The following is a 21,923-nucleotide window of genomic DNA, read 5'->3' as shown; positions in this document are numbered from 1 at the left end:
CAACTGCGGGTGCAGCTTGCTGTTTTGCAAAACACTTCTGACTGCGAGATCCTATAAAAATTGAGTGAGCCATTTAGGGGCTACCGCCCTTGTGATCCTATATTTTGGGTCCACACCCTATTACAATAGTATACATGTCTTTCTTAGTCATAGGCTCAGGGCTATGTTACACCCATTTATCTACTATAGGCCCCACCCAAAGGGCTCTCCCTCAGGGTTGATGGAGTATTTCCCATTTTGTACACCCAAACGCAAAAGACGCAAACAAAGTCTGGCATCAGTGCACACAAAACCAAGACCAAAACCAAGGAACCAGTTCCCAAATCGGTTCTGAGGGGGTGTAGTGGTGTAGAGAGCAGCCGTCTGGTGCAGAAGCCCACAGGCAGCTAGGAGGAGCTGTGTTAGTCCAAAGGGTCCGGGACACATAGTCCATTCTTAGCCCAGAAGGAGCAGCCAGGGGGAACCAGTGGGAGGGCTTGACTAATTGAGCTTTGTGCCTGCTATAAAGCTTATTGTTTAGCTCTTGGCCAGTAAACTATGGAGGGTTTGTACGTGGCTGCATAAATGGGTCTAAGAATGATGGACAAGTGTGGTATTCGTTGCCTCCAAAGTGTGGAGAGACCTAAGTAAGATGTGTTGGGCTTGCTATAGTGTGTTGGGTGGCTGAATAGTTAACAGCTGAGGTTTAGCTGCAAAAGGAATTTCCTGGCTTTTAGAGGATCAGTTAATGCCCAGAAATTTAATAGTTGTGGACAGCCCTTGAATTTTATGTGGGGCAATAAATAGCCCACCTGTATGTTATAGATGGGTCACCAACCATGTTAGGGCCTTGTGCACCAGTCTCCTGAGGGGCTGTGGATTAGAACCTCAGTATAGTGCCAGACGGTGCAAGGGGACACCAGGTCTTGCCAGCAAAAACTGTGGGCAATAGCTGGGCTGTTAAGATAGCCAGTAGGCAGACAGGTTAAAACATACTGGGTGCTTTCTGAAGTAAAAGTAGACTGCAGCTGGGACTCCTTAATAACTGGTACTGAATAGAACATAATAGCTAGATTGTCACAGCAAAGTAATTCCCTGGAGCCCTTTGGATATCCTTATCCTTAATGAACTGGACAGTGTTGGAAATGGGAGCCTTAATAGTGGGGATCAGCACTTATATTTCAGTAGTTGATTATAAGTCACCACTCATTAATAGCAGGCTTTAATAGCAGCCAAATGGGGAAATTGAAAAGGAGAAATGGTGTGTTTAATGACTTCTTCTTTTCCTAAAATCTGAATTATGGGCTGCAATCCCACAGCCCCCTGTCATACATGTTATTGGGAGATATTTACTGTCTTAGGTGGCAGTCTTATGGGCTCCCAGTTTCAGCTTCCACCAGGAAGGCCAGGAATTTGGGTTTGTTCCAAATGGCGTTGCAGTACATCAAGGCATCCATAGCTGTAACGGGAAAGGGTAGGGCCAAAGGGGCTACCACCACTAAAAGATTTTTAATAAAGATTGTTTCAATAGTGACATTCAATGGAAGTTGAATGCTTTCTACTCCCCTGACTACTATGCCTTGTAATCTAAAGTGTGGCCCTTGCTTATAATTGGAGGGGTTCCCAGGAGGCACTGTAATTTGAGCTCCCGTGGTCAATGAGAGCCATAAGAAAATTTGTTTATGTGTGTCCCAAGGAAAATTAGAGAAGTATATGGGCAAGTGTCCCAGAGGAGGGCCACGCTCCAGGGATCTGCCAGGTCCCTAAGGCAGAGGCGTTGGCAGAGGTCAGGGTACAGGATTCGGAGAGGTGACAGCTACCCATCACTCCAGTCTCCTGAAGAGTCTGCAGCGCCTGAGCAAAAATTTCTAACTTGTGCTTGGGCGGTCTCAAGTTGACATCATTAGGGACCCCCGATCTCCAGAGCTGCCAATACAGGGAGGTCTGTTAGTCATCTCATGAAGGATGGAGCTGTGTGATGGCACCACCCCTTGGTGGAGATCAGTAAGGGTCCCAGAAGTCCCTATATCCCTTAAGCGTCCTCTGCTGGGTTCCTGGCCAATGGGGCAGCGGGGCCCATGTGCCTTTACTGGCAAGCGAGATTTGGGGCTTCCGAAAAATTATCTTTTTCGTATCCAGCTACAACATGGATGCAGCCCCACGCCTGTTGGACTGTATCTGCCGTTTCTTTGAATCGTAACCGCGTGGCTCTACAATTAGGGGGAGCACCCTTCTCCCCCTTCCCTTGGACAAATGTTTTCTAGAAAAATTTGCCTTTCAACCATGGTATAGTTACATGTCTCTGTTTCTTGTTCATGCTGGTCATCTGATGTTTTGGTGCAATGGATGGTGACAGGGAGCACCTGGAATGGAGTTTCCTCTTCCTGACTCCTATGCTGCCACTGCCTGTTTAGGGTGTCCCAGTCAGCCTGGGTGGGGTCAAGGGATGATTTGCAACAGCAGCAAGAAATGCAGCAACATAGGAGGCACTTAACCTCAGCGGCATTTGCTCGTTCAGGGTACCGTGATGCCCCTGGTAGAGCTGCCTCTATCATCGGTTAGGGCTGTGTGGGGAACTCTTGGATGTATGTTTCGGGCATAGGATGGTTTGGGGTAATAGTAAAGCTGTGTAGAGACTGTGTATGTGTGATCTGGGGAGAGATGAGGGGCGTGAGTGCCTTTGTGAGTGTACGGTTGGTGTAGCATGGTGTGGCTGGGTGGTGGGCTGCTTCTGGGTGTTTTGAGGCTACGTGTGCAGGCATTTGAGAAGAGGTAGGGGTATGCATTTTAATGCTCTGTGTGTTGGATCTGTGTGTATTCAGAGTGCAGGGGTTATACACATGCTCATCCTGTAGGGTAAGAGTCCAGGGAGTGTATTTTTGATGTGGAGGAATTTGCAGAGATTGGGGTTGTCAGTGTAAATTGGGGCTGCCAGCTGTGTGTGTATAATCAGGGGATGTGACAGAGGCTGTTTATAGCATCTCAAGAGGGAGATGGGTGTATGTTTGTATCGGGGGTGTGAGGTCATGATGTGTTCTGGGGGGAGTATTTAGGAGAAGGTTGGAAACATTGTGTCTCTCTAATGGTATTTTGTGTTTGTCTCAGCTCCTGAGGCATTGTACATACGTGGATGTTGACAGCTGTGCGTGGACTGTATGTGTTCTATTTGGATTTGGGGGGTTGTGTCTTCTATTAAGAAGTATGTGAGTTTGGTTTGAATATATTTGGCTCTTGTTGAAGGGTTTGTGTGTTTGCATTGAGGGGTTATATGGGGTTGGGTGGATTTTTGTGGGGTATGAGGATTTAGGTGTTTGATTATCAGGGGCCGTTGGGGGTGTGTTTTTGTATTCAAGACTGTGGCTGTGATTTTATTGGGGTTTGTAGTGCATGTATATTGGAGCAGGAGGGTTCTGGGCACACAGTCAGGCATTTGCTTATAAGTAGGGAGTTTGTGTGTTTGAGGATGTTTGGAGCTCTGTGGGGCTCTGTGATGGTGGCACAGGTGACTGTGGGCAGGTGGAGTGTGTGTTGGGCTGGAAGGGAAACTCGAGGGCCTGTTGGGGACTGTGAGGCACCCATGTGAACTCCCACGTGGACTGACCTTTGTTCCTTCTGATCTTCTGTGGCTTGTCCGCATCCTCATCTTCTGTGGCATCTACTCCCCTGGAATGGTCAGCGATACTCTGCTCATTCTTAGCCAGATGAGTCAGGAAATGTCACTTCCTCTGGCAGCTGGATGTGCCTCTTGCAAGTGAGTGGTCCTGGAGTCCAGGGTGCAGGACTGGTGGACAGATGCAGAGTGAAGCTGATTCCCCCATGAGCCCTCTCCTCAGTGAGGTGGCCAGGAGGTCAGGGCTGTATCTCCAGAAGGTCAGACATGGCCAGTCCTCTCTAGAATGTGCTGGAGCGGCCAACTCGTTGAACGCACCCTGCCAGGAGATAAACAGACCCTGAGGACAATTCCTAAGGGAGAAGTCTATACCTACCCATCTTCCACTTTCTCCTTTGGATGGCCTCTACCACAAGGTAAAAGCTAAGCCCCCTCACACGGCCTTTCTTGGCCTGGTCTTACTGAGTGGCCAGTCTCTCCCCACATCCTGGCTCACTATGGGCCCTCTGGTGATACCAGCAAGAGGGCTCCCTGCATGTCAGTTCTCACCTCCTTCCCTTGGCCCACGCTGCCCTTGCTGTTTGTCCTGCTCTTACTCTCCCAAGGCTGTTATGTTGTCACCCTGTCCAGGTGGGAAGGATCCACTGAAAATGCACATTTGAGTAATTACTGCATCACCTGAGTCTCTAGCATGTACCAGGCACTATGACGCTTGCCAAATCCCTAAAAACCCCACAAAGCGGATATGCTGTTAGTTGAACTTTGCAGGTGATGAAGCTGAGGTTCAGAGGTGAGCAACCATGACCAAGTACCCTGTATGTACCAGAATATCAATCAGACTGGTCAACGTATCCAATAAAGCCAAACATTAGTCTGATCAGTACGCCTAGATGCAAGGCTGTAAAGGCGCAAACTATGTCCCAGCACGAGAAAGAGCAGTGCCAAGTACCCCAGCAAAGAAGCAGTGTTCATATCTTGCTTTCTTAATCGAAATAACTGCACATCAACCCACAATTTCCTACTCTGTTAATAGAAAAATACCAATGTGCGTTGTGCTGTAAAACTACCTTAAAAGAATATGTATGATCCCGAGTGCTTTAGTAATGACCCCAAATCACCATCATGAAGTTGGGATACTTCTTAAAACACTGCAAGTCTTACACACTGGCATATAGAATCTGTAAAGTCAGTTCTTTGGGTAATGATGGTAGATAGAAGTGGCCCAGAAGGACAGAAGACAGAAAATAGAGCAGAAACTATTTGTCCAGAGGTGACAATGGGTCATAGCCAAGGTTCAAGCATTACGAGGGAGGTGGTGAAAATAGTAATGGGCATAGAGTGTAATAAGTCAAGGATATCTAATGTAGTTGTGGCTCGCAGGCTCAGTAGTTGTGGGGCACGGGCTTAGTTGCTCCGCGGCATGTGGGATCTTCCTGGACCAGGGCTCGAGCCTGTGTCCCCTGCATTGGCAGGCGGATTCTTAACCACTGCACCACCAGGGAAGCCCCTCATTTACTCTTAATGCTTCCCCCTGTTGAGGACAAACAGGAGGAAAAAAGAAAGGGCAGGGCTTCCTTGGTGGCACAGTGGTTGAGAGTCTGCCTGCCAGTGCAGGGGACACGGGTTCGTGCTCCGGTCCGGGAGGATCCCACATGCCACCGAGCGGCTGGGCCCGTGAGCCATGGCTGCTGAGCCTGTGCGTCCACAGCCTGTGCTCCGCAGCAGTAGAGGCCGCAACAGTGAGAGACCCACGTACCGAAAAGAAAAGAAAAAAAGGCATTAGCAAGGTTCCAAATGAGCTGAGAAATGACCTTCTAAAAGGGCTCTCAATCTGGCCTCTGGTAGATGTCTGTCGGGGTTTCTGCCCAGCCTAGACCTTCCTCAGGAGAGAAGACGTTTAGGGCTTACAGTGGGCTGACTGGTGGCCCCAAAGATCTCAGGCTCTAATCCCTGGGACCTGAGAATGTTACCTTACAAGGTAAAGTTTTGCAGATATAAGGATTTTGAGTTGAGACTATCCTCGCCCTAAGTGCCATCTGTAAGTGTACTTATAAGTGAGAGACAGGAGGAGATTATATACAAAGAAGAGGCGGAGGCAGTGACCACAGAGGCAGGACTAGAGTGCTGCACCTACAAGTCAAGGGATGCCAGCAGCTTCTGTGGTTAGAGTCTTTTGAACTCCTTGGCTTTTCAGCTCCTAGGCTGTTAGATTTGAATCCGCAAATGCCCCAAGGAGAAAAGCTGCACCAAATGTCAAGCTTGCGTCTGTGTTTCCCTTCTCTCCAGAACTTGGCCCACATGTCTTGGTGTCTCTCTAACATTCAGATGCCAGCAAACAGATGTTTTCTTACTTTATCCAGGTTTTCTAAAATTTCTTTAGACTTCGCCTGATCTTATGTTATTATTGAACTACCATCTCAATTACACCTAGGAAGAAAATTTACAATTTTTAGAGAAAATGGAACCCTGGTACAGTGTTGGTAGGAATGTAAACTGGCACAGCCACTGTGGAAAACAGTATGGAGGGTTCTCAGAAAACTAAAAATAGAACTACCATATGACCTCGAAACTCAACTCCTGGGTATAAATCCGAAAAAAACAAAAACACGTGTTTTCAAAAACATGTATTTGAAAAGATACATGCACCCCAATGTTCAGAGCATCATTATTTGCAATTACCCAGATATGGAAGCAATCTAAGTGTCATCAAGAGATGAATGGATAGGGGCTTCCCTGGTGGCGCAGTGGTTGACAGTCCGCCTGCCGATGCAGGGGACACGGGTTCGTGCCCCGGTCCGGGAAGATCCCACATGCCGCGGAGCGGCTCTGCCCGTGAGCCATGGCCACTGAGCCTGCCCGTCCGAAGCCTGTGCTCCGCAATGGGAGAGGCCACAACTGTGAGGCCCGCGTACCGCAAAAAACAACACACAAAAACCCCAAAACAAAACTAAAAAACACCCCGTGGGTAGTCAGAGGAGAGGACCGTCACAGCTCATCCCCCTGTGCCGTGTGCCAGGCATGATCTGAGCACCTGTACACATGTTAACTTATTAAAATACTTCTAACAATCCTATCAGGTTGGGACTACCATCACCCCGCGTACAGACTGAACAAAAGGAAACAGAATATGGTGTCCTCCTTGTGTTCACAAAGCCCGTTAACTGGCAGAGGCAGGACTTGAAGGCCACAGTCCGGCTCCCGAGTCCATGCCATGCTTTACAGCCTCCAACTTCTCACGCTCATTCCTAGAGCCACCTGGGAAGGAGGAACCAGGCAACTAAAGACTGGGTTTGAATCAGACTCCACGTCTGACCAGCCACGTGATCCCAAGAAGGGGGCCTCGCCTCTCTGAGTCTCAACCTGGCTCCCTTGCAAAATGGGCACATTAATGGGAATGTCAGCCTTCAGCAACGCTGTGACGAGTATCAGTGTAGCATGTGTGAACGGGCTCTGTAAACTCTGGAGTGTTCTGTGAGGTATAAACTACCCTCTATTCTCATTAGAGGGAATTCCTTTCATAACCTGCTCCCGGCTCTTGAACTTTGCTGTGCATCCAGTCAGTGCTGGATGATCTGGAACCAACAGCTGTTCTATTTATGGATGAAAACCCACAGGTCATAGGAAGACAGCAGCACCGGAGCCCCTGGGTGGCCACAAAGATAAGGTCCGTGTCTCGAGGACCGATGACATGGTGGTCACTGAAGGAACAGGCCCCCTCCTGCCCCTTCCACTAGTGACAACTGAAAACCTTGGTTTCCCCAACACCCCGATCCAAGATCAACCCGACTCTGCCCAATGTTGGAGAAGTACCGGCGTGTCCTGCAGGCCTGGCTGGCCCCCTCTGACTGTGTGTTGCCTCCTTCCACAGATCAGTGCCCTACAGCAAGGCTACAACCAGGTGCTGAGCCAGACCCTGTCTGAGAGAAACTTAGAAATCACCTCCCTGAAGCACGAGGCCGAGAACTTAAGGAGGGACGCCGCCATCACGTCAGGTGAGGCCCTTCTGCATTCAGGCCCCAGAGCTTCTGCCCTCCCCCTGCAGACATCACCAGTCAACCAGCGCACCTGTGCCCGTGACCTGGGTGCAGCCTCAGGGATCACCCGTGTCGGTGCATTAGAGTTCTCCCTCAGTGGAGGTTTCTTGCCACCCAGTTCCAAGGGCAGGGCCTGGTAAATATTTGAGAGAATGGTATCTCTTGGCTACAAGGTCTCCTGAGCACTGGCCCCACCAGGGAGAACACAGGTCGCCTTGTGGCTTGGGTGGTTCCACAAAGCAGCCTGAGTGCAAACTAGAGCGTGGACAAAATGGGGTCACTCCTTTAAGGCACCCATGGTCTCACCCATTTCAGCCGAGTGCACTTGGGCCCAAGGGAAACCATTTTCTAATTTGATCAGAGGTGGTTCCCTGATAAAGGGCTTGGGTTGGGAGAGGGGCAGCCAACGCACAGCTGTGGCTGAGCTTTGATTCCCTGGATTCCTTCATTGCTTCCACATGTTTCTTGAGCCCCTACTAGGTGTCAGGCCCCGTTCCAGGCTCCGGGGAGGGAGAGCCAAGCAAGACAGTCAGGTTCCTGTACTCGCAGATTTGGGAGGGGTTGACAGACAATAAAAGTAAAGGGATGAATAAACAAGCCCACTTCAGAGAGCAGTGCTGCTGGGGAGAAAATAAACTGTGTGTCGTGGTGGCCAGCACTTCAAGGGGGGAGGCCAAGGGGGACCAGCTTAGTGGGTGTGCAACCATGGAACTCAGGTGGGACTTGAACCCGTGGGCTGGGACTCGAACCCAGTCAGAACCCACTATCTTTTAATCGAGATCACTCATCTGGTCTCGGGACTTAATAAAGCTCAGGTTCTTTATGTCTCATGCAGAAAGAATTCAGTGAGAGACAAAGTAAGAAGTGGATTTCTTTAGAGAGAAACACACTCCACAGACAGAGTGTGGGCCATCTCATAAGGCTAGAGACCCCCAAATATGGGGCAGTTAGTTTTTATGGGCTGGGTAATTTTATAGGCTAATGAGTGGGAGGATTGGGACAACTCTAATATTTTGGGGAAGAGGCGGGGATTTCCAGGAATTGGGCCATCACCCACTTTTTTTTTTTTTTTCTGTACGCGGGCCTCTCACAGTTGTGGTCTCTCCCGTTGCGGAGCACAGGCTCCGGACGCGCAGGCTCAGCGGCCATGGCTCACGGGCCCATCCGCTCCACGGCATGTGGGATCTTCCCGGACCGGGGCACGAACCCGTGTCCCCTGCATCGGCAGGCGGACTCTCAACCACCGCGCCACCAGGGAAGCCCCACCACCCACTTTTTGACCTTTATGGTCAGCCTCGGAACAGTCCTGGTGCTGGTGCGTGTGTCATTTCGCTCATGTATTACAATGAGCCTGTAATGGGGCTCCAGTTCGCCTGGAAGCCGAATCTTACGCCCCCTTGGACCTAGCCGATTCTAACCAGTTCATGTTGTATCCTCCACCGCTATGTCCTTCTTTTAGAGAGGACCTGTTTCAGGTGGGCAAGGACAAGCCAAGGGCAAGAGAGGCTGCATGGAGTGAACAGGGGATTGTGGGGCTGGGCAGGGTCGGGGGGTCTGGGTTTTTATTCCAAGGGTGTTGGGAATCCAGTGGAGGTTTTTAAGCAGGAACTGACATGCCTAGAGACCTGAAGAGGATGGGACCACTCACAGACGAGGGGAGGGAGAGAAGCAGGTGACAGGGAGGAGGCAGTGAGCCTCGGAGGGGCACATCACTCTGAAGGCAGCCAGCGCGTAGCAGGAAACATGCCCACAGCTGTAGAAGCCAGGCATAGCATTGAGTCGCATGTGAATCCCCATCTCTGTATGAATCTGTGCTTTTCTTCTGCCTCACTCTGCAACTTAATCACACCCAGCCCCACCCCCTGCTGCCCCCAGGTCTCTGCTTATTCTCCTCCCTCACTTGGGATGTCCTCAGGTATTTTCTGAGCACCTCCCCCAGGCTAGGTGCTGTTCTGGGCACCAGGAATGGAAGGATGAACTCGCTGGTCCTCACCTTCCTCCCGTATGTCGGCCAGTGAAACCTCATCCAAGCATCAAGCCTGTCTCAGATCCCACCTTCTCCGATCAGGGAGTCGGACAGACCTGGGTTGGGATAATGCTTGAGATGGGCTGGACCCACTCAAAGTGTGGCAAGCCCCAGAGGGATTTCCAAGTAACTGAACTGTGTCCTGGAGGCAAAGCTCATTTTTAAAATGGAATTCTGGAGCATTTTGTGCTTTATTTCATAGACATTCTTGATTGATACCTACCACTAAAACTGGGCCTGATGTTCTTTCAAGAAAAGAACCGTAGGAGATAACCCAATACCACTGCATTTATGCACCCTTCTTCCCACTTTTATTCAAAATGATACTACAATGCAAGAGGGAAGAGATATGGGGAGATATGTATATGCATAACTGATTCACTTGGTTATAAAGCAGAAACTAACACACCATTGTAAAGCAATTATACTCCAATAAAGATGTTTTAAAAAAATGATACTACAGTAATGGAGTAGTTATCTATTGCTGCATAACAAGTTACCCCAAAATGTAATGGATAAATCCCCAACTAATATTTATGATCTCACCCAGTATCTGTAGTTCAGGAATTTGAGAGGGGGGTGACTTAGTTCTCATGAGTTGCAGTCAAGATGTCGGCTGGGACATAAGTCATGTCATCTAAAGCCTCGGGGGGAGCCGGAGGATCCCCCTTCAGAATGGCTGCTCATGTGGCTATTGGCTGCAGGCCTTAGTCCCTCAGCACACATGCTTCTCTCTAGGGCTGCTTGAGTGTCCTCACAACACAGCAGTTGGCTTCCCCCAGAGTGAGTGATTGGAGAGAGAGCAAAGAGGAGGCCACAGTGTCTTTTATGACCCAGCCTGAGAGGAAACAGTCCGTCATTTCCACAGTATCATATTGGTGACACATGGCAGCCCTATTCACGGTGGCAGGGGCTACACAGGGCATGAATTCTAGGTGGTAGGGATCATTGGGGCCATTTTGGAAGCTGGCTGCCGAGAAAAATCATAGGCGCCATGGAACAAACATAATTTAGCCACTTTGTGTTTTGGGGCATACCGTCTCATTTGACGCTTACAATAACTCTGTGTAGGACAGACAGTGGGAGGTGAAATAGCTTGTCCAAGACCACCAAGCTAATAAGTGGTAGAGAGGGGTCCAAACTCAGAGGACTGAGAAACCAACCACCCACCCCATCAATAGTGTCCAGCAGTGCCCTCTGCCACACGCCCGTGTCCTGGCCTCTGGAGAAGAATTCCTGGACCTTCCCTGTGCTGGGCCTTTGTTCCCCAGGCCCATGGTGTGGCCTCTCCTTCCAGCTTTGCCTGGCCTGTGCCCACAAGAGGCCCCCAAAGGCTTCTCCTCTCGCTGGTGCTGACTGCCCCTCATTCTCACTGAAGCCTCAAACCCTGTTCCGTGGACTTTGCTCTCATTCCCATTCCTGCTCTGGGACCCTTGGAAAAAGCCTCCCCAGTTCTAAGCGGGCACCGGTGGTGGCCCGGGCTTGGAAGGTCTTGTCCGAACGTTGGCTGACAGCCATGGTGTTGCCAATAATCCTTCCTGCCTCTTTGACCTCCATGAGTCTTTTGTTTTGGTTTGTTTGGTTCTTTTACAGAGATGGTGTCATCTTTGCAAAGAGACGTGTTAGTAAAGGATGGTCAAGTTCAACAACTAAAACAGGAGGTGAATCAACTGAAAAGTGAGAACAAAGAAAAGGATCACCAGCTCGAAGCCCTCAGCTCCAGAGCGAGGGTCAGGTCATCAGCAAATTGTAGCTGCGAAAAGCAGACACAGTGGAGTCACATGACACACGGTGGTGAGATGAGGCCAGTGCCCAAGGACACAGGGAGGGTAGCTGCTGGGCAGGTGGCCAACTTCTCTGAAGCCTTTCAAAGGACAGCGTGTATGTGGCTCAGAATAAGCATAATAGATTTTAAAATCCAGCAGACATTTTCTAACCCCTATTATAAATGAGTTTGTTTAATCCCAGCAACAAACCCACCTATGAGCATATACTGCCATTGCAAAGTTTAACATTAAACAGAATACGATCTCTCTGTGAGCACGGATGACCACACGGCTGCATCGTGGTCCCGGCACCACTGGTTCTCATAACTGTCTTCAAAGCAGAACGTCTGAAGATCCAGATGCAAACACGCAGACGCTCATTTCTTCCTTAGACTTTAGTGTGTAGAATGTCTCTATGGAAGATGAACGTGGTAGGCAAGCAAAGAGCTTTTTACATGTAACTTTGACTATTTGCAAATCTTGCCTTCAATGCCAACTTTAGAATCCTGCCCCTATAGGATAAGATTTCTCAGTATTTGCATGATGTGCCTGTTTCTGTGAGTCAAGGTAAAACCTCAAAGCTTTCATCTCAGGTGGCAACTCAGAGATTCCCAGAGGCTACCCGATAGCTAGGTCTGCATGGGGGTGGGGTGAGAACAGATCTTGAGGTTCCAAGGAAAAGGCACAATAAGTAATACCTGGTACGTAGTACCATACCCAGTTTGGAGCTGGTGAAAGGCACTGCATGAGCTTTGGGATCAGACAGACCAGGGTCCAATCCCAGAGCTTTCTTTTATTGTAACTTATTTGGCCTCCATTTCCCCATCTGTGAAATGGGGATGACAAAATCATTTTGCGAGAAGTGGGAGGCTGGTTTTCGTTGTGCTCTTCTGCCTCTGCCTGAGGTCGGCTGCCTGGCCAAGCCCTCTGCATTCGTTTCTCCCAAGCAGAGTGTCTTCCCAGGCATGTGCTACAGCTGTTTAATGTGGTGTGTGTGTGTGTGTGTTAGTGATGGGAAGGGGATGCAGAGCTGGTGCTAAGTAGAAGGAGTCTGCAAAGACAGCACCTGCTTGGCTCTTCTACCTCCTGAAATGCATTTGAATGATTTATGTCCCCATTTCCCCTTCCTCGTTGACCTTGGAATGAGGTCCCTTCTCCTCTAGACTGTGCTGGCCAATAGCACAAGGGTTCGTCACCACCAAGGGTACTGCTCTTGTGAACATTTGAGATGCCTTTTTTTTAATGACATACATCATGTGTGTTAATTTTAGAAAAATAAGTAGATGACATTGAGAAGAAAAATTAAAAAGAGAGGAGAGGAAATGCTACCTTGAGAAATCAGTGTTAATATGTTCATGTCTGTTTTTCCAGTCTTGTTTCTATATATTGCCTAGAAATCAATCAATCAATCATTTTATAGTTAATTTATACTATGCACATTTTTTAAATTTTTAAATACTTATTATTTTTCCATTCTAATAAATCAACGCTCTTATCATTCGTCTTAAAAGCTACATACTTTCTCCTGGATGTACCCAGTGTTATAAGTGGTCTGCTGTTCTAAACAACACTTGGGTTGTTTCCTCTTTTTTTTTTTTTCTTCCACTGTTACTGACAATTCTGTGAAGAGCATCCTTGAAACTACAGATTTACTTATTTCTCTAGTCATTGTCCTTAAGGTACATTCCTAAAGTGGGAATTGCTGGGTCAAAAGAAGGCACATCCATCCTTATGCCGTTAATGCCTGTTGCCAAGCCGCCCTCGGGCAAGACAGCTCCTTTTACCCCTCCACACCAGTCGGGGCAGTTGTGTCTTTGAGATGCAACCTGCACAAAAGCCCTAAGATGGACCCCAGCTCACTGGCTCGGCCCCCTCCACCCTCACCAGTCACAGCGTGAAAACATCCCAATTCCTGCACCCTAAGTACCCAGAGTCTACAAAGCTGGATTTCCCCTGCAGTGAAGTTTGCTGGCTTTTGAAGAGGAATTTAGACGCTCTATTCCTCAGAACTCATGAGAGGCATGAACTGGGAACGACTGCAGGATCCCGTGCTCCCATCACACAAATGGTCTCGCCTCTCAGAATTCAGAGGTGTGATTGGGTTATACAGCAGGAAACACTCCTGGGCGTGAACACAGGTACTTGGGACCCCCAGCCAAGCCCCCGTGGCCTTGTCCTTTTTCTCCACAGTGCTCAGTGCTAAAAGAAGAGTTACAGAAGGAAGATGCCCAGAAGGAGAAGTGGGAAGCCCAAGAGAAAGAGTTAAAACTCTGCAAAACCGTGCGTTGAACCTCCTGACCCCTAGGTGTCCACTGAAAGCCTAGATTGTGGTCTTGAGGGTTTTGGAGTGGTTCCTTGGCCCATTAGCTAGCAGAAGCTCTGGGGCTTTCTGGGTGTTTGTCTGTTAATGTAGTCTCCTAATTCTTTGATTTGCTGGCCTCAAAGAGATGGGTGAAAAGACCATGGAAAACACACTCTCCCCAGATTTTCTGGGCAGTTGGCTCAAGGCCCCTCATCAGGTTTCCCCTGGGGAAAGGGATGGGAGGTGGCCACCATATGCTGCTGGAAATTCACTGTGGTCCCTACCCCTGGACTTGTGATGCCCAGACTTTCATGATCCACTGTCACAAGTTTTATCACAGCCCTGAGCACTGCTATTAACACAACTCTTCTTGAAGTATTTTTACTTAAATACATTCAATTTTACAACAATTCATAAAAACAAAATAAAAAGCAAATGTATCACTGGCCTTCTATGGAAGGTGAACATAAAAATCAATACAATGAAAAAATGACCACTCAATGTAAATGTTCACCCCCTGTACCGGCCCGAACCCTCGTGCACATCACCAGGCATACGTTTTCCATCCGTTGGGAAGGACGGTGCCTGGGACGGGGGCAGGAGACGTGTGTTCTTCTCTCTGTCAGGAGCACACTTCTCTGCCTCAAATGAGAAAAAAGAAAAATGTCATTGTTCTTTTCTTCCAAACTGTGCCCATTGTGTCTTCCAAACAGCCCTTATTTAGATTGAACACAAAAATATACCCCAAGGAAAGAGATTCTAATGAGTGGATAGGTATCTTGTACTGTTTAATCCAGGATCCATGCTGATCTTCAAAAGAAACTCAAATTTTCCCTCACCCAGCCCTTTCATTGCATCCGTTGAAAGAAAGTCTACTTTGCCTCAAAGATGTGGAATTGTCCCCCAAGGGAAAGAATGAAGCGAATCTCAGACTAGGTTTCTGCCTTAATGAACCGGATGAAATGAGTTGTGAAGTTGACTTCCCTGTTGTTGGAACTCTTTCAGCAAATCCGTGACATGGAAAAAGAAATGAGGAAGCTCAGGGTGGAGCTGAAAAGGAGCAGTACCGAGCAGAGCCTGATCTCTATGACGCTGCGGGAAAAGAGCAAGGTATGGCAGGGACAGGTCGGCCTGGGAACCACTCTGGGGCAAGCACTCCACCTGCATCATCTCTGTTCATCCTCACAATGACCCCATGCGGTCTATACTGGTATTAACCCCACTTTACAGTTGGGGAAACTGAGGCTCACAGAGGTGAAGGAAGTTATCCAAGTTCACTTGCATAAAATAGTTGTGGCAGAACTTGAATCCAGGTCTGCCTGACTCCAAAGCTCCTGTGTGTAACCACAACCCTAGACTGCCTTCAGATCTTAATTGTGAAATTATCTAAGAAAGAATTGATCCATTAAATCAAGTTTGCCAATGATGTTGTTCTAACTTAAATTCTCATATTGATTTTTTTTGTCTTTTTGTTCCATCATTGAGAATGTTTTTAAAAATCTCAACATGTTTGTAATTTGTGTGTTTCTTCTTTTAATATGAACGATGTTTGCTTTATATATTTTGAGGCTGTGTTACTAGGTGCATATAAATTTAGAATCCTAATACTTCCTGTAGAGCAAAACTTTAGATCATCATGAGATGTCCCTTTTCATCTCTAGTAGTGTTTCTCCCTTAACTTCTCCTTTGTCATTTAGCTTCATCACTGGCTTTCTGTTTGTTAGAGTTTTCATACCATATCTTTTTCATACGTTCTCTGTCAATTTTTGTCTTAAGGTTTGGACATATGCCTTCCAAATAGCGTATCATTTTTACAAAATCCAGTTTGACAATTTTGACTTTTAGTCCATTTATATCATGTAATGACTCGTGTCCTGGGGTTTAAATCTACCTTCTTGCTCAATACCAGATGTACCATCTGTGGTATGTTCCTTTTTCTCTCCTTTCTTGCCTCCTTCTGAGTGGATGGTTTTCTCTTATTCCACTTTCCCCCTCTATTAGCTTGGAAATATTTCACTTTTTTACTATTCTTTTAGTAATAGTAAGACAATAGCTTTCATCCTTGACTCACCAAAATCACACATTAATTAAGTTTTTCACTCTTCTACTATTCTCTTAGTAGTCATCCTGAAGACTACAAAATGCATTCTTTTTTTTTTTTTTTGTGGTACACGGGCCTCTCACTGTTGTGGCCTCTCCCGTAGTGGAGCACAGGCTCCGGATGCACAGGCTCAGCGGCCATGGCTCACGGGCCCAGCCGCTCCGTGGCATGTGGGATCCTCCCGCACCGGAATACGAACCCATGTCCCCTGCATCGGCAGGCGGACTCTCAACCACTGCGCCACCAGGGAAGCCCTGCATTCTTAACTTACCAAGAGGCAATAGTAGTTGATAATTATGCCCTTCTCCTTGACAGTGCAATGAGTTTCAAACACCTTAACTTCACTTACCCCCTCCAGATTTATAAGCCATTGCTGTCATTTTCTAAACTCCTCTTGATAGTTAAAACCCCACCAGACATTATTAGTGTTTTTATATAGTCAGTATCATATCCCCACATTACCCTTACTGTTGTTTATCTTTTCTGCATCTCTGATCACCCACCTGGGTTCATTTTTCTTGTGTCTGAAGAATACCCTTTAATGTTTTCCCTCATTGTGGCTCTGCTGATGACAAATTCTCAGATGTGCCTGTGTGTCTGTCTGGAGATGTATATTTAACCCTCATTCTTAAAACACATTTGACTGCGTATTGAATTCTACAAAGGCAATTCTTTTCTTTCAGCACATTAGATACAGCATTAGATATGTCACTATTGTCTTGTGGCTCCTATTATTTCTATTTAGAAGTCATCTGTAAGCCTAACTGTTGTACCTTTGCATAATCTGTCTTTTTCTCCGGTTGCTTTTAAGATTGTCTTTTCCCTTGATTTCCAGCAGTTTTATTATGGTTTATCTAGGTGTGGATTCAGTTTTATTTACCTCGTTCAGAGTTCGTAGGGGCTTCTTGAATCCCTGGTTTGGTGTTTTGCCTTACTTCAGGCGCTTGGGCTCTGTACCACACAGGCAGTGGGGAGCTACTAAGGCTTCTGAACAAGTGACTGATGCAATGACATTCGTGGACAGTAATCAGGGTGAAAATGATAGTTACAATTTCTCACGTACTAGGCGTTCCCTTGAACATTTCATCTCTTCATCTTCACAACAGCGCTGTGATCTAGAAATCATCCTCTCCATTTTACAGATGAGAAAGTCAAGGCTACTAGTTACTAGTAAAGTAACTAGCCCAATGGCACAGTCGGTTTTGTCTGACTCCAGGTTCGTCTGACTTCAGTGACGCTGGCGTAGCAAACAGCCACATGCTACTGTTTACACTGAAATTAATGAAAATTAACTAAAATTTTTAGTTCAGTTCCTCCGTCACACCAGCCCCATTTTGAGTGCTCAATCCCCAGATGTGGCTGGTGGCTGCCGTATTAGACAACACAGGCTCGCTCAGAGTACCTGTACCGCTGCAGAAAGTTCTGTTGGACAGAGCTGCCTTATAGCTGTGTAACTCTCACAGTACCGTTAAGATAGCACTGGAAGAAACTAAACTCGAGGCGAGGAGGCCAGTTGTCACAGTCCAGCTTGCATGTGAGAGGGGTTGGTGGACAGGCGTGAGACCCCCGAGTGTGAGACAGGGAGCAGGGCGGACGCTGAGGGTGACTCTGAGGCTTGGGGACGGGAACGGGGGCTGTTCATGCAGAACACAAACAGGGGCAGAGTCCAAGGCTGGACTTGGCTTTTGCAGCACATGAAAAAGGCTGCTGACATAGAAGTCAGAGCATGTTTAGACCTGGGAGAAAACTAAGGCCCAGAGAGCTTAGATGACTTTTCCAAGGTAACGGAGCTGGGTAGAGGCTCTTCCACTGGACCACACTACTCAGAAGAAAGCTCTTAAGGGCTTTTCTGGGTCTTTTATTACATCCCTGTGATCCCCCTCTTCAGATCCCTAAAAAAACAGCCTGTGAATTTGTTTCAGCACAAAAACTTTCCATTTATTTACGAGAGTTTGCCTCATTTCCTGTTAGTGCCAGGGCCCAGGGCTCAGCAGGTGCATCCAAGAATTGAGCAGCTGCGAGGCCTACACTGGCCAGCCAAGGGTAGCGTGGAGCTCGCCCAAGCTTACCGTGCGTTGACTGTTACCCAAGCAAGGGGGGAAGAGTAGGCAAGCTTCTCCACTTTAAATGCCTTCGTTTGCAGGCTGCAATTCTTAATAGACATTGCTTTGGCAAGCCTCCAGAGAGGTTACCCCAGTGAGTGTGCTCAAAGTGGTGACGACAAACAGTTATGAAAATAAACCCAATCATAACATTTCCAAGTACCCATCACGAGTTATTAGAACGAGACTGTACGGCGGACATTCCCGTCCACCTTTCATAGGTTACAACAGTACTTAACACTCTCACAGAGCCCTTAAGCACTATTCCAAACATCGAATCCCCACAATAACTCTATGCAGTGATACTAGTATCATCATCCCCATTTGACAGATGACGACACTGAGTCACGGAGCAGTGAAATAACTTTCCGAGTGTCGTACGGCTTGTTAGGGACCGAGCTGGGATGGGAGTGTGCGGTAGAACATAGTTGAGCCCCGGGTGCAGAGCTCGGCCCTTTCCAGTAGGGGGCAACTCCCTGTGAGTTTGCCTCCACCCTGTGCATGCCTGTGACCCCTGCTGCTGGGCTGCAGCTGTCCCTACCCCTCAGGGGCTCCCCCACTGCCATTAGCCCCCCCAGAAGAGTTTCCCCAGAGGGCATGATGATCACATTAGCAGCAAGCCCACGCTTTCATTATCCTTTCAGGTGGAAGAGAAGCTTCGGGAGGATTCCAGAAGGAAATTGCTTCAGCTGCAAGAAATGAGGAACAGAGAAAACCTCATTAAAGCCAATTTGGAAAGGGCAGTAGGTCAGGTAGGCGTGCTGCAGAGCCCCTTCACGGGCCCGTGCTCTCCACGGAATCCCGCACCCAAGCGGCCGGCAGGGATGAAAGAGGAGGAAGACGGCCTGCCTTAGTTCACCCGCTTATTTTCTATACGAAGAAGTGTCTAGAAAGAACTAGAGCTGAGATTCTATCTAGATCTAGAGCCTGAGCTCTTAACCTCGATGCTCTACTACTTCGCTATTAGTTACTAAGCTAAGCATCATTTTTCTGTGTTTTGAAGAAAGTTGCGTGAACCTTTGTCCCGCCCCCAAAGGTAGTGGAAATGACTCCTGCGTTAGTCCTGTCCCCCATCAGCTGCAGTTCCCCTTCCCCTCATTTCAGATGAAGATTAACAGTTCTCGGGAAACTCAGCAGTATTTGCTGCAAGAAGAGTTACGGCAGCATCTGGCAGAGAAGGAGAAGCTGACCGAGGAAAGGCTACAGCAAGAGGAGAAGCTGAAAGCCAGAGTCAAGTGGCTAATGGGAGAGAAATCGGTAAGGTGGTCCCCGTCCTTCTCTTTACTACTGGAAACTGATGAAATGGGCTTTCCTATGAGAAACAGAGGGCATGTACTTAGATGGAGAAATCTCAGCAACTCCTTGTTGGGAGCTAAATTAATTAAAGAGGGTGAATGATGTAGGAGGAATTAACATGAAGCTTGAATCCTAAAACTCAGAGATCAACTTGAAGATCAACTTGAAGAGGCAAGGTTATTGAAATGTCTAGAAATGGTACTTTGTTTATATACCGCAGCTGATTTTATTGATACAAATCCCAGTCGTTACTGCGGGTCCTGGTTTGTGTCTCAGTGAGTGCAAGACCAACCAATAGTATTTCAGTCTTTTGCTTTCTCTTCCTGCATATCAGGGGAAACACATGGCCAAAACGGCTACTTACTTTTCCAGAAACCAGCCAATTAGAGGATACTTTACAGTGGCACCTCTCAACTCAAAGGTGTCCACGGATCATATGGGGATGTTGTTGAAATGCAGATTGTGACTCAGCAGGTCTCGGGTGGGGGGAGCCTGGGATTCTGCATTTCTGAACAGCTCCCAGCTGGTACCGATAGCACAGCTCTGCAGACTACATTTTCAGCCACAAAGTCTTAGAAGAAGGTTTTCCCCAAGTTGGCCGATAAGAACCACCTGGGGCTTCCCTGGTGGCGCAGTGGTTGACAGTCTGCCTGCCGATACAGGGGACACGGGTTCGTGCCCTGGTCTGGGAAGATCCCACATGCCACGGAGCGGCTGGGCCTGTGAGCCATGGCCACTGAGCCTGCACGTCCGGAGCCTGTGCTCTGCAACGGGAGAGGCCACAACACTGAGAGGCCCGTGTACCGCAAAAAAAAAAAGGGAGGGGGAGGGGGCTTTTTTAAGGATATAGGGGTGAGTGCCTCATAAAAACTGGGAGCTGAAAGAGAGCCTGGCCTCGAAATAGAACTGGTAAGCCATCAGATCTTAGGCATCATCTCTTTTACACACACACAAGCATGCGCACACGCACACACAGGCCGTATCTCCTCTCTGTGTCTCTGTGTGCCTCCCCTGATCTCTGCTCTCTCCAGTCATGTGACAGGAAGGAATGACCTCATGGTCCCCCAGTTCAAAGGACCAGCCCAGGAAGCAAGTAGCATCTTAGAGCCCATAACCCCAAATCCTGGGAGTGACCATCTTAAAAGCCCAGCCCGTGCCAAGTGCCCGATCAGCTATGACCAGGGACAGAGTCACACACATGGCTGCCTGGATCCAGGAGTAGTGCTCAGAAAAGGGTTAGACAGACCCCCTAGAGTATGCTGCATTTTACCCTCCTAAGACATCAGAGACATAAGGCATTCAGTTCAGTAACAGCTTTTCGAGAGAAAGTCCATCCCAATGAAATTGCCTATCATCAGAAACTCCTGGTTCAAAAAAAGATGCAAATGTAAGAAGAAAACGTTATCTGTGTATCTGGAAGAGTGTACACCAAAATGTGAATAAGGTTACCTGTGGGTAGTGTGATAATGGTGGATCATTTTACCTTCGTTTTGCTCACATCTATGTGTGTATATAAATATTTTTTACAACAAAGATTTTATTTTGAGTAAAAAAAAATGCCATTTGAGAAATATTTGGGGATCTCCCTACAATTATAGAGTTTGGGCATTTGTTGCTCTTGCTTGTTGTAGGTTGGAGCCAGAAAAGGCACCCCAAAGATGGACCAAGGAAGGGAGATGCTGAAGAGAGAAATGTCCAGCAAATCCAGCCAGAGCCTTCTGTTTTCTAAACCTGGTGGAAGGAACTAGAAACGTCGCCCCGCTGGGCCTCGCGTGATCCTCCGTGAGTCAGTGTAACTCTTCTGCGTCCAACTACTAAGATGCTTTTTTAGGACATTAAAGGTTGCTACCCTAGTATGTTGCTTCCTAGACTGGTATTTTGCACAATACTGTATTTTGGAGTGTGTGAGGAGAGGGCTTCTTTTCACAGATATTATGAATGTAAACATACACAGGCATATGAAGAATAAGTTTGAAATTCAGACTCCTAGGCCTGGTAGATGCAATTATGTGTTTGGGTAGTGACAAACCCAAATGTCACACCTCCAAGGAGCTCTGAGAAGCCCGCAGTTGAGAAAACCCAGGGCGTGTACTGGGGCCACAGGACAGAATGGGCTGTTGGGGCCATGGTATACTGCATTTATATCTGAATTTATTATAATAAATGTGAACAGCAACCAGTTTTATCGCTTCCATAACAGTGAGTCATGTTTATATGGCGCTCTGCGGTGTTCAAAACACTTCTCGTCTAATCCTCTCTCAAGCCCTGGGAGGTAAATAGCATTATGTTCCTCATTTTACAAATGAGGAAGCTGAGGCCCAGGGAGGTTAAATGGCCCATCTAAAGTCACACAGCTAGTAAATTCAAGAATTGGGTCTGGAACCCAGGTTTCTAACTCCATCTCACGCTGTCCATTCTGCCGCACCAAGACAGCCCAGTAGGTCAAGTCACAGGCCATCAGGACAGACCAAGTACCCAGTCATCAAAGAACACACACTGCCCAGGTGGACACACCCCTTTCCCGTGGTGTTTGAAGAGACCCTCATTTTTGCCTTCTCTCCAGCCATCTGTTCTCTCCCTGCCTTTCTTGTATGGCCAGAGACCACCAAACAAAACAGGAGGAAGAGCCAGAAGCCATGAATATCATTTATTTTTTATTTTTAAAAAGGCACAATAAAAGTATGTTGATATTTTAAAACCAAATGCA

General features: G+C 47.7%; 1 protein-coding gene across 1 annotated transcript in view; it reads left to right on the top strand.

The window, feature by feature from the left end:
• Positions 1–21,072, top strand: part of LOC309807691 (uncharacterized protein) — a 165,018-nt gene extending 143,946 nt beyond the window's left edge. Inside the window, exons 5-8 of the mRNA XM_082627546.1 lie at positions 14,723–14,827; positions 18,565–18,672; positions 19,025–19,177; positions 20,848–21,072. Of these exons, the coding sequence (XP_082483672.1) occupies positions 14,723–14,827; positions 18,565–18,672; positions 19,025–19,177; positions 20,848–20,964 (483 nt within the window). The 3' untranslated portion in view covers positions 20,965–21,072. The remainder of the gene's footprint in view (positions 1–14,722; positions 14,828–18,564; positions 18,673–19,024; positions 19,178–20,847) is intronic.
• Positions 21,073–21,923: the final 851 nt, after the last annotated feature.

The sequence above is a fragment of the Mesoplodon mirus genome, assembly GCF_964341445.2.
Source record: "Mesoplodon mirus genome assembly, chromosome: 7".
NCBI classification, from domain to species: Eukaryota; Metazoa; Chordata; class Mammalia; order Artiodactyla; family Ziphiidae; genus Mesoplodon; species Mesoplodon mirus.
Note: the sequence above shows the minus strand (reverse complement) of the source record. Positions and strands in the feature narration are given on the sequence as shown.